Source organism: Acomys russatus, chromosome 2 (genome assembly GCF_903995435.1).
Source record: "Acomys russatus chromosome 2, mAcoRus1.1, whole genome shotgun sequence".
In the NCBI taxonomy this organism is placed as follows: domain Eukaryota; kingdom Metazoa; phylum Chordata; class Mammalia; order Rodentia; family Muridae; genus Acomys; species Acomys russatus.
Window position 1 is genome coordinate 42,371,548 of NC_067138.1, and position 19,611 is coordinate 42,391,158.

Here is a 19,611-nt window from a genome sequence, read left to right on the forward strand (position 1 = left end):
TGTATTATGATATGGCTATGAGCCCATAGTGGCCAGGAAGTGGAAATGTGGTAGTTTGAATGGGATTGGTTACCATATGCTCATATATGAATGTTTGATCTCCAGTTAGTGGATCTGCTTAGGAAAATTTAGGAGGCGGACTTTGTTTGAGAAAGTGTGGCTTTGTTGGAGGAAGTGTGTCATTGGGGGTGGGCTTTGAAGATTCTTTCTAAGAACTTCCTGCCTGTAGATGAGGATATGAAGTTCTCAAAGACTGCTCTAGTGCCTTGCCTGTATGGTTCACCACATTATGATAATTGACTAACCCTATAAAGCTATAACCAAGCTCCCAAGGAAATTCTTTCTTTTAGAAGAATTGTCTTGGTTATGGTGTCTCTTCATAGCAATAGGACAGTAATTCAAACAGCAACAAAACATATTTTAACGTCCTGTGCTCAATTTGCATGCCTCTTAGGAATCCTAATCCTAATCACTAAGCAGAACTAGTTCCAATTTCTCCAGACCACATCCCTTATACCCTTCTCAGATACTGGCTTCACTCAATATTTGTGTTCTCAACCACTTAAACCTTTCTCCTGTGAATGTTTTTTGAACATTAAAAGGGGTGCAGTTTGGAACGAGTTATGTTTATTCCTTACTAAATTTGTTCCCTTAACATTTGTGTGTGTGTGTGTGTGTGTGTGTGTGTGTGTGTGAATCTGTGCAAGTATATACTAAAATAAATATATTGTAGAATACAATATATATTAAAATATAGAATATATATTTGACATTTTCAATATATATAAATAAACTGCAGGTTTCAAAGATATTTTTCTATGTAGTAAATCAGTCACCTGTGAGAATTAGCACTTTCTTATCACTATACTTTATCCATAAACAAGCAGAGGCATCAGTTCCTCTATGACAGAAAAACAAGTGCATGAATAACCTACCTCCTCTGTACTTCTCTCCTGTGGCATAAGGCACTCAACTGACCATAGTTAATGTTACTGCTCGGTTTCAGGGCTGCAGAAAGAAATCAGTTAAAAGTGTGAGTAGTTTTCTGTTATCTTATTAAGCAAGTGTATAAATAGGATTTAATTGGAAATGCTCATCATACTAAAATAAATTCAGTGACCATGAAGTGAGATATTGTATTCACAGTCTTTAATCAACAAACAGTATTCAATGTGACGGTGAGTACAGATTTCACTTCTGAAGGGTGTGTTGATCATATCTACTACTTACACCTACCTCTTTCTCCTCATCACCTTCATCTATTTCTCCCCCATGAATTTCACATCTACTTATGTTTTTTTTATAACCCATGGAGTCTAATTAATGCTGGACATTTAATCATGGGTGTAGACAATCCACTGGAGATGAGCAACATACCAGGAGCCACAGCCTTGAAAAATATGACTCTTAAGCTAGTGGTAGCCTTTCCCCACTCCACGCTAAAATAGTTTTGTTTTGCTTTGCTTTTTGTTTTTTGTTTTTTGTTTTTTTGTTTTTTGTTTTTTGTTTTTTTGCCTTGATCTTATACAGGTATTGTACAAGATCTTTTTCAGGACGTCATAGTTCTTTTGAGTTCATGAGTGTATTTGTCCTGTTATATGCACAATTCATTTTTTTCCAGCACTATTTCTTTGGCCCTACCAATCTTTCTGTTCCATCTTATGCATGTTTCCCAAGCCTTTGGAGAAGGGTGTGTGATATAGCTGTCCGAATTAAGGATGATTATCACATAGTCCCTTAGTTTCTACATATTGACCAGCTATGTGGTCTCTGATAAATCACTGTCCACTTATTTTTTAAAAAAAAAAAAGAGTGAGGAGTGTGAGCTGATCTAATCTTTTGGTATAAAGCTAAGTATTTAGAAATCATGTTGATACCACATCTATTTAACAAAATAGTAATAGTCAGTTTTCCTGTAGGGACTATGCCAGGTATATGGCAAAGTTTACAGTCCCAGGCATTAATTCCCTCCTGTGGAGTAGGCTTTAAATCCAATTGGATGACCATTGGTTACCCCAAACACCTTCATGCCACTGTTGCACCAAATAGCCATATCTTGCCATACCAGTGGTTATTATAGTTCACAGGGTTCAAAGATGGTAAAGACTTGTTGATAATATTTTTCCTCCATCTACCTGAACAGCAATGTCTGTCACTACAAAAGCTAGGCAGCAAGGAGAAAGCTTCTAGATCAGCAATAGCTCTGCTTTTCTATGACCTGTGATCAAAGCACATAGTTTTCAGCAACAGAGTCTCACCATCAAGTTCTGGTGGGCAACTAATAGCCACTGCAATGGCCTGTGTTGTTTGGGAGGGTTTTCCCTAGACACATCTAACCAACAACTTAGAGGGAGACAGTGCTTCTCTGGAACTGAGATTTTTGACTTTTGAGAGAAATAGAATATCTCATCATAAGGAAATGCTAATTAAAGTATTTAAAAACTTAATATATATATTTAGAAATTTTAAAAATAATTTATTCAGATTACATCCTTGTTGCTATCCCCTCACTTGCATTTTCCCTATTCCCTACCCCTAGACCTGTGACAGAAGGGGACCTCCTCCCCCACCATATGATCACAGCCTGTCAGGTATCATTCTGGTAGCCTGCTTCCCTTCCTCTGAGTGCCACCAAGGCTTCTCCACCGAGGAGACATGGTCAAATAGGGGGCATCAGAGTTTATGTCAGAGTCAGTCCCCACTCTCCCCACTAGTAGATTTGCACATGGATTTTTTTTTTAAATCAGAATTTAGTTTTATTGATCTAGAACCTAGAATCTGGGCTAGCAATTTCTAATTGCAGAAAATAGAAATTGGAATGAGTCATAATAATTTAATTTCTCTGAGGAAAAAGAAGTCAGAATTCCTTTCTAAGATCTTTAACATACCAAACTGGTCTCAAAACTACTTTAGACACAATTCAAAGAAAAATGCTCTTGGTACCTGACATTTTCTTTTATCATCCTCTTCCTCCTCCTGTCTATTTCCTTCTAATGCTCCCTTATCCAATCCTAACTGTGCATATCTAGCCAAACTCATGCGGGTACCCATCATTGATTGCTCATTCTTCAGAGTATTTTCTAGTATGCAGAATCAATTTCCAATTCTTTATAGAATTCAAATGTGATAAAAATTACAAAAGAAACCTTAATAAATAGCAGTCCTGCTCATAGCCAAGAAGATTAACTGTAATTCTCTCTCAGAAGCAAATTAACTGCCATGATGAGGAGATGTCCTTTTAACAAGGTGGAAAGAGAGAGTACAAAATGTGAAACATGCCTTCAGAGTGACAGGCAAGCACATCATAAGCCCTCTGATTGCTCTAGAACAATTAGTGCTATTAGAAATGCGAAATGAGAGCTGGGCGTGGTGGCACACAGCTTTAATTCCAGCACTTGGGAGAGACAGAGGCAGGTGGATCACTGTGAGTTCTAGGCCAACCTGGTCTACAAAGTGAGCCCAGGACAGGCAAGGCTACAGAGAGAAACCCTGTCTCAAAAAAACAAAAAACAACAAAAAACAAAACAAAACAAAACAAAACAAAAAACAAAAAAAAAAAACCTCGAAAAACAAAACAAAACAAAAAAGAAATGTGAAAAGACACACAGTAATGAATACCAACTTATACGTATTATTTTATTGCTTATTGAAAAGTTATTGATAAAATAAGTGATTTAATGTATTTTTTCAAACATTTTAAAAGTAATTCAATGACCACATTGTAATCATAAAAAAATGGAACTTGGTATGTACACATTTATACATTCTATGTCAGAATTCTAGAGTCATAAAATGAGTTTTTGTATGGGCCCTGGATGACTTCAAATTTAAACAGCATAGCAGACACTGTTTTCTAAGTATGAAACTAAAATAAAAGGAATTCAACCAGAAAGCTTATTGCTATCCTAACATCACAGAATATAAGAAATCTGGAATTACTATTCATATGATTTAAGCATTTCTCTACCCATATTCCTACCAAATCTTAGCTGATAAATACTGTGTAATTTAGTTTTGGAGTCATATAGAATTATTTATTTTAAATTAACCAAACTATAGCTTTGATATACATAAAATATTTGGCATACTATTATTTCTGGTGTAAATGATATAAAATATTAATCATAATAGATATTTAAGCACATGAATTAAGAAGAGACTTGTATGAAGGGCACATTAATCTATTTCCCCATGTGGTTAATGATTAGGCTCAGTAATAATTCCAGCAAGTGGTACAGAAAGAAGTGGGCCTACCATAGAAATTTAGGGAGAGAGCTTAAATCTCAGAAATTCTGCCTACATAAAGATTTTAAAAAGTAGCATTTATTATCTTATGTTAAAACAATTTAGAGGAGGTAGAGGGGGAGGAAAAAGGGGAAGGAAGAGGAGGAGAAGGAAGAAGAAAAGAATAAACCTTTTAAAAATAAGAATTGCATTCTGGGAGGCAGAGTCAGGGAGATACCTGTGAATGCAAAGCCAGCCTGATTTACAAAGCAAGTCTAGGATAGCCAACGCTACACAGAGAAACTTTGTCTTGAAAGAAGAAAAGAATTAGTAGACGGGAATAGAAAATTAAAATTATTTTTGTTTGTTATCTTTAAAAAAAAAAAGCTTTCATGGGAAAGATGACCAAGGTTTCATGCTTAGCTTGGAACAGCCCAGCAAGCTCAAAACCAACCTAAACTCTACAGTCCTTGTAGGCTTGTAGACCACTTAATTCATCCAATGTCTTATCATTGAACCTCTGTTCTGAGAGGTGTTTGTTACAAGGGTCTCTATACGAAGAGGTTTCAGGAAGTAATAGATGTCTTTGAAAGTAGATTTTCGAATATAAAAATGCTAATTGTTTCAATATAAAATGGCAACTATGAAAAAAGACTAGATGTTATTTTTTTTCTATTGCTCAAATCAGAGATAAAACTTAAAGATTTCAAAAGCTACAAAATTTACATTTGTTGCTTAGTGTTATTTTTCTCTCATAAAATGCTTTAGCCCAGCTTTTGAAAAAAGCAACAAGGGCTTAACCTTAGAGTGGGGTTAAAATATAGGATTTAAACTGGAGTGCCTGAGAAAAAGGAATTTAAGCTGATGGCTATAAATTAATCTTACACTAGAAATCCAAATGTCTAGTGTCATATTGGGCATATGCCAACTGGATGTTATTGATGGAAAATTCTGTGTTGTATTGTTAATGTTCACTTTAGGTAAATGTATTTTCTCAGCTGTGTCAAATATTAAAATAAGTATGCATAGATTGGATTGTTTTCCTAATAAAAAGTGGCCATAAACATATAGTATTTCTCAGACTTTGCATATTTAATTTTAATTGCTCGTTCTTTCTCTCTCTCTCTCTCTCTCTCTCTCTCTCTCTCTCTCTCTCTCTCTCTCTCTGTCTCTCTCCCTGTCTCTCTCCCTCTCTCTCTCTTTCTCCCTCACCCCACTTGTTTTATTTGCTAAAGAGATACTTACTCAACTCCCAAAGAAAAGCCAGAAAAATAGTTTGTACTTAACAACCACAAAACAACTTTACAGTGTATGTTAGATAAGCACAGTAGAATGTTATAGAGGACATAGACAGTTAAAGAGCTACTATGGTGAAGTTGATTATCAGAACACATTTTTATTTTGCCAATACACAAGGCAACATATACACATTTTTCAGAAATCCCTAACATCACACATCTACTAATTTTTTCCTTATCACAAGAGCAATTTTAATCAAATCTTTGTAACTCTCAGTGAAGTGAAATCCCAGAACAGTGTAGCCATTGAGAAAATGTCACAGTGACCCTGTGAAATGTCAGAATACAGTTAATTGAAAAACAGAAAACTGAGACCTCCTCAAAAGGTTTTTGTGCGCAGTAATAATTAAACCAATAACAAGTATAACCTTTCTTAATATAATTATCAGTGCACAAGTAAGGAGTTTTGTAGCAATAATAACAGAAATATTAACAACTGTGTTGTCCTTATAACTCTAGCATAAGACTGGAGTATTAAGAAAAAGCATAACAAGAGAAAATTAAAGAATTATAAGTATGATTAAGTCTTTTTATATACTTGAATAAGTGGTCCAAATCCAGGGAAAAAAATAACTTGTGAATAAGTATATGCATATTGAGAGGCCATTCAGTATACTTGTGTTAATCATCAGTAGGGATCTTATTTACATCTTTTTATCTGATTTTCATTGTTTTTACAAAGTTCCAAATTTAATCTTCTTTCAAATAATATTGACTAAACACATCACTTGACACAATTCAATAAACCATAAGACAGGCCTACCTACAAAATCATTGGGCCTTGACCCCTATTTGTTTGCCAGCTGCCTCAGTTGGCCCCAGCTACAGAATAGTGGTCTGTAAGCCAGCTTTGTTTCTGAGCCTCCTTTGCCTGGAAAATGACTCTCTGTTCCTCTCCCATTGCCTTCTCTGCCTTCTTCCATCTCTACACGCACATGCATGGCTCCAGACCTGATACCTACAAATCTGCTTTGTTCACAAGCCACCTTTGCCAGGTAAGTACCTCCTTTCCCTTTCCTAGTCCTCCCTCTACCTTCTTTTATGTCACCCTAAAGTCTAGCTCCAGGCATGTGGTTCAGAACCTCTCCTAATCAAATAGATAATGTTCCAGCTTTACTTGGCCTAGATCCAGCCACAAATCTCCTGCACTGATCCAATCTAAAGCAAGCCAGATTCTTACATCAGATACACAGCTGAAGAACGAAGTTCACATGCACAAGAGACATTGCAAAAACAAAAATATGAATAACAATGACAGAATATCATCAAACCCACTAGTCCTATAGCAATACTCTCTGGTGAAAATTACCTAGATGAACTCAGGACACATAATTTCAATGAACAATGAGTAGTGTTTTCAAAGAACTCAAAGAGTCTAAAGAAGACACAAAATGCTCAATGACCTTCAGGAAGATAACAATCAATGCCTGAGTGATGTCCAAGGCAATAGACTATGTGGATGAACAAAATGACAAGGAAAACTCAACATCTTAAGTCAAAGTTGAATAAAGAGTTATAAATATAAGAACTCAAACAGAAATGAAGGTGGAACTAAAAACCCAATAACTCAGTGAGAAAACTCAAAGGAAAGCCTTAAGAGTTGAATGGATCATGTGGGATGAAGTCTATCAGGATTCAAATATAAAGTGGAGGAATGAGCCCAAACAGCAAAGAGATGCATTTTTAAGATGTGAAATGAACATTCACAAACTGTGGAATAACATAAAAACAACAAACTCTAAGATATAATGATAATTTCAATGAAGTTTCTGGGTATAAAGTAAGCATATAAGGCTAGCAATGTCTTATATAACAATGACAAAAAAGTAGGAAAAATATCCCATTCATAATTGCTTCAAAGAAATGAAGACAAAAGGAGGGAGACAAAAGATACATTGACAGATCTAGGAATAAATTTACCAAAGAAAGTAAATGATCTATACAATGAAAATTTTAGGACACTGAAGAAATTGAGGACACTAGAAAGTGAAAATTACTCCCATGCTCATAAATTGGAAAAATTAATATTGTAAAAGTGAAGACAAAAATCTTCCCAAGGATTCAATATAATCCCATCAAAATGTTAAAAAGCTTCACAAAACTAGAAAAAAAATTCTAAAACTCCTGTGAAGAACTTTGAAATAGCTTAGGAGGTTAAGCGTGGATGACACTATGTCAGGACTCAGTGGGAAAGCAGACTCTTTCAAGTAGTCAATGTGTGATGCTGCATGCATGCACACACATATGTGCACAAATACTCAAGTAATATAGTAAATAACTAAGATAATATTTGGAGTTCATTAGGAAATGCAAAGATCAAAATAACCAAATAGTTCTGAACAATTCCAGAGTCATCATAATACCATACTCCTAATAATACCACAAAACCATAAGGACAGCATGGTGCCAACACAAAACAGATATGTAGGCTGATGTCATAAAATAGAGAACTCAAAATTAAACTGACTACCAAGTTTGTTTTCCATTGTTGTGATAAAAACACCAACCAAATCATCATGGAAGGAGATGAGTTTATTTCATGTACATTTCTAAATCAGTCCACTGTTGAGGGAAGGCAAGACATAAACTGGAAGCAGAAAACTGGGTCCAAGAACTTAAGCATCAAACATGGAGAAAATGTGCTGACTAGCTTTGCTCTTCTGGCTTCCTCAGCTTATCTTTCCATTACAGCCCAGGCCTCCTATGTAGGACTCATACTATTGGTCCAGTATGAGGCCTCATATATTGGTCTGGAGCCTCCAACTTCTATTACCAATCAAGAAAACAGCCTGTAGACATTCTGTGAGGCAATATGGTGGATGCGGTTCTTCAACTGGGATTTCTTTTTCCAGATATGTATAGGTTTGTGTCAAGATGACAAAGCTAGCCACTGTACTCCCACAGGTATAGCTACCTAATCTTTGACAAAGGTGTCAAAACTATTAGGGAAAAAAAGACAGTTTTCATCAGATGGTGTTGAGAGCATTGGAGATCCACCTGGAAAATAATTATGTTGATTCATCGCTCACCTGCATAAAAATAAGGTAAACATAGATCAACCACACTGCAAAACCTAAAACACTGAAATAACTAGACAAAAACACTTCAAAATGCAGACACAGGCAAGAACTTCATGATAGCGTAGGAACTGGCCATAAGAACTGACGTGTAGGATACACGAATTTAAGGAGCTTCTGCCCAGCAAAGCAAACTAATAGTAGAGGGGAGAGAAAGATTGTATATGGGAGAAAATCTTTGCCAGCTTTATCTCATTCAGGGACTAATACTTTATACCTGAAAAATTGAAAACAAAACTCAAAATTTTCAATCAATAAGTGGGCCAGTGAACTGAGCAAGTAGTTCTCAGAACACAAAACACTAAAACGTGGTAACTAAAATCCCCAGTTTTCAAATGAATATAAATTCAAGCTAATATTAGAGCCAACATGGTGGAGCAGGCATATAATCTCAAAGCTCAGGAAGCAGAGGAGGCAGATTTCCTCAAGTCCTAGCCAGTCTTGTGTACATACATTTCTGACCAGCAAGGGATACACAGTGAGATGCTGTCTAAAAAAGAGAAAAAAGAAAATAACTAAGAAGTTTGTATTTCTATATATTTGTGCATAAATATACCTACATGCACATATATGAATAAAGCAATAAAATTCAAAGAAAATGAGGATCTCAACTTGAAAAGGGGGATCATGGGAAGAGTTCTAGGGCAAATATCAGAGAGTGGTTGGAAAAAGGAAAGGGATGGGGAGAAAGAAAATGATATAATTGGATTTTAATTAAAAACATACTAAAAAGAAGGGACTATTTATACATAGAACTTAGATGAACCTCAAATGGGTTATATTAAAAGAACCAGATTCAAAAGACAACATAAAATATATGACTCCTAAAGCAGCTAAAACTATAATGGTAGAGGCCCAATCATTCAGTCACATAGCCTGCAGGTTGGGAAGGAATATTTGACTACACAAAAAAAGGTTAGTGGATATTTGGGAAAGTGATGAAATTGTCCTATATCATTTTTGTCTCTTTGTTGTTTTCTTCTGGAATTTTGTTGTTGTTGTTAATCCTATTGTTGTTTGGTGGTGGTGGGGGTGGTGGTGGAGGTGATGGAGGTGGTAGTTGGTGGTGGTGGTGGTGGTAGTTGGTGGTGGTTGTTTTAGTGGGTGGTAGTTGTTTTTGTTGGTGGTAGTTTTTGTTGGTGCTGATGGTAGGTGGTGGTAGCTGGTGGTGGTGCTGGTGCTGGTGGTAGTGTTAGTGGTAGTTTTTCAAAACAGAGTTTCTCTATGTAGCCCTGGCTGTCCTGGAGCACACGCTGTAGACCAAACTGATCTCATACACAAAGATTATCCTGTCTCTGCCTCCCGAGTTCTAAAATTAAGAGTGTGCCACCATGCCTGCCTCTTCCTTTTTCTAGATCTTGATTACAGTGGTGGTTAGAAAATGAAATAGAAGTTATGCATTGTCAAGAACTATTGTTTTTAAATTTTATCTGTATTACCTGTATTATCTTTAGGCCTGACTAGAAATCAATTAAGACACAGACCCTTATTATATTTTAAAATATCCTTAGTTAACGTGGGGCAGGACAGATATCAATCCTCTAAACTACCTCCCGTAGCGGGGCAGGCATGGGATCCCTGCCTCAATCCCATGCCATCTGTTTCCAATAACTTATTTCAAACTACCTCCCATCCATAATCCCAAATACTTGCTAATGTTCTTCATCTGGACTGGATTCTCCATCCACGCCGGCCATGTGCTTCTCCCTCCAGATAACCCATGGTGACCTTCCTCTCTTCACTTCAGGTCTCTCCCTTTTCCTCTTGGCAGTCCTTCTTCTTCCCAGAATTCCTCTCTCTCCTAGCCCCACCTATCTCCTTTGCTCTGCCCAGGTGGGATGGCTTTTTATTAAGCAAAAGGTAGGTCAGACAGCAGGCAGTAATTAGCATCAAAACACACCAGACCATCCCCCAACAAAGAACTGTGAACCAAAGTACAAATTTTACTACTTCTAAATTAAATATAAGGCTTAAACACACACCTCCCCCCCCAAAAAAAAGAAAGGAAGGAAAGAAGGAGAAGGGGAGAGGGAGGGAAGGAGGGCGGGAGAGCAGGTGGAAATAAAAGAAAGAAAAACAAAACAAAATACAACAGGTACTGCTGGTGAGCATGTGCATGTGTCAAACCAGGAGGCTATAATCACTGCTGCTGTGTGACCTGATGGAGCCACTCTGACAATCAGCTTTGGGATTTCTCAAAATCCTAAATCATACAACCCTGCTATGGGTGCAGCAGGAAAGAAAAGAAGAGTACATTTGGGACATGAAGGAGAGAGAAGGCCCCCACCCCGCAATCTAGTTGAAGCCTTTAGTCAGGTCAGCAGGAACTCCTGCACAGTTAACACCCACTTGTGGTCCTTATCCCTTCCTCAGTGTGACTTTCTAGACTGTCACAAGAACTTTCACGTGGAGAGCATACGCACTGAACCCCTGGTGCAAAGTTAGTGGCACCTGGCTTCCCAGGATCACACTGTAATTTTACCTGATACATCTCTGAAGCCACCTGACAAGTCACTTTTACCAGAAGAAGAGTGGAAAAGAAAAATAGAGTTTCTTAGCAACTTTTTGAGATTTGACCCCCCCCCCCAGAATAGTGTATATGACAAATACTAAGGTAACTGTTTGCTCTCCTTGGAAAACCTTGTACCACACTCGGGTATGCCTTACTTTCTCACTCGTATCTTTCTCTTAACCTTCATGCTTATGTCTATGTCAAAATATATTTAATGTAATTCCCAATTCTGATTCACTATACTAGCAAATTCACTATACTAGCAATTCACTATACTAGCAGATTCACTATACTAGCAAATTCTGACTTTTTTCATCAACAAATTACAAATCCCTATTTGGCCTGAGTTGGGGTTCCTAAAAGTCTAGGGTGGCAAGGTGGGGTTGTGTCCCTGTCCTATCACTGCTGACATAATCTCCCCCATGGATATTCTCTCAAAGGACTTGAAGTACTACCATGAAGATAACTGGCCAATCATGTTACTAATGCACTCTTAAAAATAGCTAGATGTCAACCAACAGATGAACAGATAAGGAAAGCAGGTTCTATGTTCACAATAGAATTTTATTCAGCCATAAAAATATGAAGTCATCACATCTGTGGGAAAACTGATGCAGCTAGAAAACCTCATGTTAAACAAAACAAGCTAGACTGAGAACAGCAAACCCTAGATGTTTTTCCTCAAACTTTTATATGTGAGTCCCAGATGTGAGTTATTGTATATGTACAAGTGTAAGGAAATAATTCAGTAAACTACAGAGGGATGTGAGAGGGAAAAGAATAGTCCTTAAGGGGAGGCTTGCGAAGGAAGAAAGGGGTTAAGTAAGCAGAAGGCAGGCAAGGCTGGGGAAAAGGAGTCCCACCTGAGTGAGCAGGGCAAGACAGGCAAAGTAAGAGCAACAAGAATACAGTGTGCACCAAAATATTGTGATAAAGCCATTTTTCAATGCTAATTTTTAAAGACTAACAAGACCTAAATTATGCATAGTATGTTTGTCTAATTTAAACAACAAAATTAACTAGAAACAAATTCTCATTTTATCAGTCAATATCCAATGATCACGAGATATAAAAACACAGCAGATATTTTAATTCAGAAAGCTGATAGAATTGTCAGATAGGCATTCTAGAACAGGGGAGAATAGGACAAACACCAACAACTAGGAAACAGCTACCACATTCGCCCTGATGAAGCAGAGGGAAGATGATGAATTATTAAACCCTATGGCTGCTGAATATTCATCACTTGGAGAGGAAAAAATACAATGCTGAGGACATACAAAACAAGGAACAGAACAACAACAACAAAAAAACAGTAAACACTTTATCTTTTCCTGCCCTCCATTCTCTCTTTAACATCACTATGCAGAGATGTAAACAGCAGTCAAAGTGTCATGTTTGAAGAAAAGGCAACTGTTTAATAAATTATAGACAAATCAGGAAGATTTTATTACATTTAAAAATCAAATATATTACAACCATTAAGATGAATAAATATATGCATGAGTGTTATCAAGAAAAACACTCCTATTATATAGTATTATAGCAGGTAGTATCATTAAGTAAAAACAATGCTACATAAAAGAGTAAAGCATGCTACCACATATAACTTTACAAAGCTATTTCATGTACATTGTGAATGTCCACACTGCTCCATATTATTTACTGATTCAGTGCAACCCTACAACAATCTCAATGTTATTTTTCACCTGTACAAAAAAAAAACAATCTTAAAATTTATATATAATAACTAAAAAGACTCTGCATGATCAAAGAAATCTTTGGTGAAGAAAGCAAAGCTCATTCCAAGAAAAAACCCCATAAAAATCTTATAATCTAAATGACATAATATTGATGTAAACATAGACCTAGCAATGAGCAGAAGCAGATTTTAAAAACTTATCTGTTTACCTTCAGTTAATTTTCAAAAAAGGTCTTGAGAACACAGATGCATAAAAGATAATCTCTTCAAGAATTGGTACTGGGAAAATTGAGTATCCACATTTAGAATAAATGAAAAATGTGGCTTTTTCCGACATGGCTAAAAAAAAATCATTCAGCTCAAGTGGATTAATGATTTAGCTATAAACCCTGAAATTGTAAAACCCTAAGGTAAGTGTACAGGAAAAAGCCTGCAACAGCATAGGCTAGAGAAATATTTTCTTGGATATAACAACAAAAGCCATAGGGAAAAAAACAAAAGAGAAAAACAAAACATATATACATGAATATTCCATAAGCAGTAAAAATATCAGTGAACATTGAAAAGATATGTACAAAATGGAAGGGAACGTTGGGAAGTCGTGTATGTATCTCATAAGTGACTAGGTGTCTCTTCTGCTAAGGAGACATGAACAGTTGGGGGGGAAAGGATACTAGCCATCAAGAGACTGCTGACAGTCAAATTCTCTACTTTAATAGCCACGAGTCCAAATTCTCTTTCTGCTGGTATGATAAAACATTGACCAAAAACAGCTTTGGGGGTAAGAAAGGGATTTATTTTAGCTTGTAGGTTACATCCCATCATCTTGAGACACCATTTTCTAGGGAAGTCAGCCTGCTGAAGAGCTTCTCCACTCTCCCGTATCCATATGCCACTCTTGTGAGCATTAGAATGTCTAATAAAACCTAAGAATCCCCCTTATGCCTGACCTGCTATCACCATATCCTAAAGGCCTGTATTGACAGATCTAGGAGATAATAATCATCTTTTTAATCATAAAGGAAAATCATATTATTGCAATTATGCAAAAAGTAAGATGTGGTGATAGAGTTTGGCCACATCTTGGGAGATATAAATGCTAGATAATAGAAAATGAATAGTAAGTTACAATTTGGAGAACAGGAGAACCCTCAGCTTCAGAAGAGAAATTAACGTGATGAAATTTATTTAATCAGTCCACAAAAAAGTATATAGTTCCCCTTACAGATTGAAAGACTAGAGATTTGGTGACAGAGGCTGCACCCACCTGGCTGAGGGACTGACATTATAGTATTACTGATAACAAAATTCTAGTTTCTGAGGTAGACCGGGGACACAACAGTAGCCTAACTCAGTGAGACCTAGCCTGACATCTAGTAGACTGATCCATTTTTCAATTTTTTTACCATTTGCTGTTCAGGCATAGTTTTGCTCAAGTTGAAATTCATAGAATTTAATTTATAAAAGCCAATCTTTATACTAACAGATAAGAGTAGCTCTCACTCACAAAAATCTTCAAAGCAGGTGGAGACTACTACAGAGTTCCACAACTGACCTAATGCAGAGAATGAGTGGTCACTGTGTGCCCAACCCCAAGTGACACATTTCCAACATGACCATACACCCAAGACTCAGTGAAAGTCAAGGAAGGAGAGATGGAAAGGCTCTAAGAGATATATAACTAAGGTCTGCTGCAAGACAGCATCTTCTATATATAATAGAGAAGCCACACCTAAGAAATTCCTACAATATGGCAGTCTAATGAAGCCCTGTATGACAACATGTTATTGACATGCCAAGGTGGAAGAGAGAATTGCTCAAGGCCCTACGCCCAGAAGAGCTACAAGCCATCAGTGTCTGCTGAGAAACAGAGAGTCCAGTGGATAAGCCCTCTGACACAGTGAAATGAACAACACTAAGTAGATTCAGTGGGTTTACTTGTTTGTTGGTTTTTGATTGGTGGTGTGTATGTGTGTGTGCATGTATGTGTGTGCACACACATGTGTGTGTGAAAATAACAATAGTAACTATAAAGAGGTCATGAATTTGAGAAGGAATTGGAGTAATCTAGCATTCCAATATGAAAATCTTTAAAAATTAAACAATTGTAACTTTTATAAAAGAATTTTTTTTAAACAAGGCCTTGGTTTGTGGCTCAGCCAAAGCATTTTGCCCTCTGCCTAGAATTCTAGAGAGCTGAGATTATAGGCCTATGCCACATTGCCCTGCTTCTTTCTTTTTTGTTTTGTTTTGTTTTTTCCAATGAAATGTTCCTCCACGGTATTAACCGCACAAAGTGATTTTTTACTCTGAAAATTAATTTTTAGAAATCTGTCAATGTATATGCCTTGTTCCCTTAGTTTTCTCCTGGCATTACTCATATTTAACTTTTTAAAAGCACAAGGAAACCCATAAATATTCAACCATCTTGTCTTTTTTTATCTTCTTGGAGTTTCTGTTCTCATTCTCATTTTTTTATATTCAATATACTACTTTGATTTTCTTTATACTGGCAAACCCTTCTGCTCCTATCCCTCTCAAAATCTGTGCCTCTAGAAGTTTGAGGGGTTTAAGACATTAAAATGGTGCCACATTCACTCTTCTAAGAACACTTTTTGAGACTCCTTTAATCTTTTGCTACTCAAGAGCTCTCAAATTACAGAAAATTCCCTTGAAGTCTTAGGAATGGCAGCATGGTATTTCCAGGCTCTCAGTGAATGCACACTATAAGATGGAAAAAGAGTTCAGAAAAACAATTCACTTAAGAGGACTATTTCACTCTGGGTTCCGTAAAAAGTCTGGGGTCGTGAACTCTCACATTTTCCTCCTGTACCCTAAGAAGTGAGAAGTAGTAATGTACAGCTACAAATGTCTTGCCAACTTTTAAATGGTTTTGATATGGGAAAAGCACATCATTATTGAACTAACTCCTCCCAGACAAGGTAGTAGTCAAAGTGTACAACCCATTTTTTAGAACTTTCTTCAAAAAGGTAAGACTAAGAAATGTGATGAAATCAGAGACTCATATTAAGGAAAACAGAGCCCAATAGACTAAGCAAAGGATGAGGGTGAAGATTGCCTCCTGTTCTCCACTAACCCTCTTTTCCTTTCTCCTGTTGCTTCAAGAGATCAAGTTATAATTGTAGGTCGACATGAGTGCTTCCAACATCCGCGGTTTCATGCAGGTGGGAAAACCACTATGCGCTCTTCTAACTGCAAGATTTTTTGAACGAATTCTCTCCTAGAAGATAATGCTAGAAGACTCCTCTGCTTTTGAAGGAACTCCCTTTCCTAGGCTTATGAAGTTGTGAAGGATCTTGAGTCATAAGCAGGAGATTATAGAGAGGGAAAAGTGAAAAGTTCCAAAGGAAACAAAAACTAAGCTGGAAATCAAATCAGGAGCCTGAGCTGTGGGCACTGTCTGAGAATCATGATTTCACAGGCGACGACAACCAGATCACTGTTTGAGGAGCTGTGACATGTGCAGTCCTTTGAATGTGGAGAAACTTAGCACACAAAATGGCGAGCTGCAACTGATGTCCCTAGAGGCTTTGCTTCTATTGCTTTTATGAGTTCATTTATATGGAGGATGCTCTGAGGAGCCTCCACCCCTTCCCAACTATGACTCTTACTATGATATGAATGCCTCTTTACCTCTACTTGTGAGAGAGCTTATATTCCTTTTTCTAAGTCCGTGTAAATGATTGGCAGAAACAACTTTGAAACATCAGTGAGTTGTGATTCAGGTCTGGAAATCACAAGTCTGAACTGAGCTAGCATCAAGTTATCAGCAGAACTTGGATACCCCTCAGACACTAGGGGAACATTCATCTCTATCTTTTTTAGCTTACTGACTCTGCCCAGATGCTTCCTTGTCTCATGGCTTCCTTTATCTCCAAAGCTAGTAATGGCCAGTCTAGTGATTTTCACATCTCCTTCTTTCCCTGATAAGTCTTTAGGATTGCAGTGTGCGTTGTAGTGTCTGAGGTTATCTCCAGCTCAAGAGCAGCTGACTTAGCAGCCTTGATTCTACCTGTACTCATAACATCCTTTAGCCTTGTCAGGATCTTAACCTGTTCATAGTCTCTGGAATTCAGGATGCAGATGTCATTGCCTAGCACTACTCTGCCTACCACAGACTTCACAAGGTTCTTTTCGAGAAATAAATGAAACAACATAACTTGTCTGTAGAAAGTGTTCAGTAGGTATTATTCACAGGTAACTTTTTAAAAGGAAAGCTAACATGCATTCCTAAGTCTAATATTACTAATTATAATATTACTAATATTGTTGAAAGGAAACAAAGATGTGTATAGTGGCTAAATGTTCTAGGTATTTAAGCAAGCGTCCCTTTCTGTGTACATTGTACCTTTATTGATCCCATATGACACATGTTGAGTCATTCTACAGACAAAGATCCTCCAGTCTCAGGTTTCATGAGCATATTGTTTTGGCTGTGACAACAAAGTGTGTCGAGGCCAACTGCAGGCTTGTTGAAGTTAACACAAAGACCTAGCCATTAAGCAAGCAGGACGTATCTCCAAAGGGCAGTCATATGCACGGAGCAGCCACTAAAACCCTCTACAGAGAAAAAGCAGGAGTGCTGCTGTCTGCTGCTCTCCACCATGCTCCGTTCCACTCTGAGATCTAAATTACTGCCGATTTCTCATCTCTTAATCACTTCACAGAAGTCAAGTGCCCTTGGAAGAGACTGCAGAGGGTAGCACACATCTCATCCCATTGAATTTAAATTAATTTGATCTTTTAACTCCCAGCTATTACACTTTATGGGCTGATAAAAAAAAACTTGGAGTAATTTAGTTTTTCACAAATAAAACCTGACAGTAATGGTTTAGGAGCAAAATTATTTGAATATGTATTTCCACTTAAATAGAAATAGGAAATTCTACATATATGAATTTTTACTATAGGATTAAATATACAAAATAACAAATATAGTAATAATTATAAAGATTGGTAAAGTATATATTTAATTTTTTAGATGTATCTTTATGTGCATACACATATTTCTTTAAAGGGTATAAGCTTCTGTTTTGTATATGTCTTCTCTAGAATTGGTGACAGTGAAATTTTAAACTTTATCTAGACGTTAACTCTCATATGAAGATAGAAAATATTAGAAGTAATTCTTTATTTAATTTTGAGTCATGAATATTACCTATGTTATCAAATCTGTTTTTAGATTTCAACACAGACACTATTGTCTGTTACTAGTGAGTACCCTGGGACCCAAACAGATATATGAGTTGCGTGGGTATAGCCCTATATGCTGCCCTAGTACAGCATCCTGGCCTTACATTGACTATACACACTTCTGTTCAATGTTTAAATTTCAAAACATTTAATTCTCTTTTTATAACTGCTATGGCATGATAAGTCAAAGGCTAGGATAGAAAAGTAAAATAGAAATATATTTCAGTCAGAATAATGAAATTACTTCTTCTGCTTTTACATTTAAAGTGAGAATTCCCTAGTAAAAAATGTACTCAGAGAATTGGACGAACTCAATGTAGAGATGACCAGGTTTCCTAGAAATAGGTTTGTAGTTCCCTGTAATCTCACAAGGACTCCACTTTCTCTCTTCTTTAAAAGTACTTTGATATTTATATAGAAGAGGAACATTGTTGAAGCTCCAAGATCTCATCAAGACCCTCATTTGTACAAAGAAAACCGCATTTTAGATCTAAATAGTTGAAGTAGCCCCAAATAGATAAAGCCAGGCTTGCACAACCATGCTATTCCATTACCAGCTGTTGTAAAGGCCTCTGTATTCTACTCTCACATTAATGAACCAAGTACAACTAGAAACAACAATGAAGACATGGGACCTTCATAAAAAAAAAAGCATTCTTACCCGGTATGCTGCGAAGTGGAGGAGGAGGCACATTTTTAATGGCTACCATGTGAGCCAGAATAGCTGCTGGAAGAGCATTCATAGGCATCTTGGCAGCTTATATGGCAGCTGGACAGAGACTGCTTGAGTGGCAAAGGACCACACTTATCTTTGGCGCATCATAAAACAGAACTTTCGCGGTTGTCTCTGATAGGCCCAGCTCACAGAATCTTCTTGTTCACAGTTCTGATGCAAGAATAAAGTCTAGGTAAAGAACAACTCTAGTCTCGTTTCTGGATTAGTGAAGGAGGTTATGTGAGCTACAGGGCTAAGAAGAATGAAAACAGCACTGTAATGCATACAGGAGACACAATTTAATCAAATTACTCATGAGTATTAAGTTAAAATTTCGTTTGTTGGTCTTCTGGATTTAGAATTCTTTTCTTGCCTACTTGGTCTGTACATAGCCAAAGGCCCTTTTGGTAAGAGCAGAAACAGAAAAAGAATTTTCCTAATCCCTTGTCTGTAACAAAGGGTAAAATATCATTCTAATTATCAGAGAGCAATAAGTTCATTCCTATATACATGTGACCATATTGTGCTGTTATGTGGCATGCATTTCAGTTATTTTATCTGAATTACTTTGTTCAAAACTAGTTTCAATAGTTATATGTTGGAAAGTGGAGGAGGAGGCACATTGTTGGTAAGTACCATGTAGGATAAACTACTCAGAGAATCCAGGCAACCTGACAGCTCCAAAGCTGTCAGAGGATACTTGATGGATAAACAATTGTTTTAGTGCAATGTACATTCTGTATATTATCTTTTGGATCCTAAAATATTACTGTGGTGTCTACCATAAAATATATATGTGTGTGTGTATGTATGTATGTATGTATATATATATATATATATATATATATATATATATATATATATATGGA

The 19,611-nt window shown here is 36.7% G+C and overlaps 1 protein-coding gene across 1 annotated transcript in view; it reads right to left on the bottom strand.

Moving 5' to 3' along the window:
* The window catches only part of Cnbd1 (cyclic nucleotide binding domain containing 1), a 332,377-nt gene extending 313,601 nt beyond the window's left edge, over nucleotides 1-18,776 (bottom strand). The window contains exons 1-2 of the mRNA XM_051155903.1: nucleotides 18,689-18,776; nucleotides 936-1,008 (exon numbers count right to left, since the gene is read on the bottom strand). Coding sequence (XP_051011860.1) covers nucleotides 936-1,008; nucleotides 18,689-18,776 — 161 coding nt within the window. The remainder of the gene's footprint in view (nucleotides 1-935; nucleotides 1,009-18,688) is intronic.
* Between the last annotated feature and the right edge of the window lie 835 nt (nucleotides 18,777-19,611).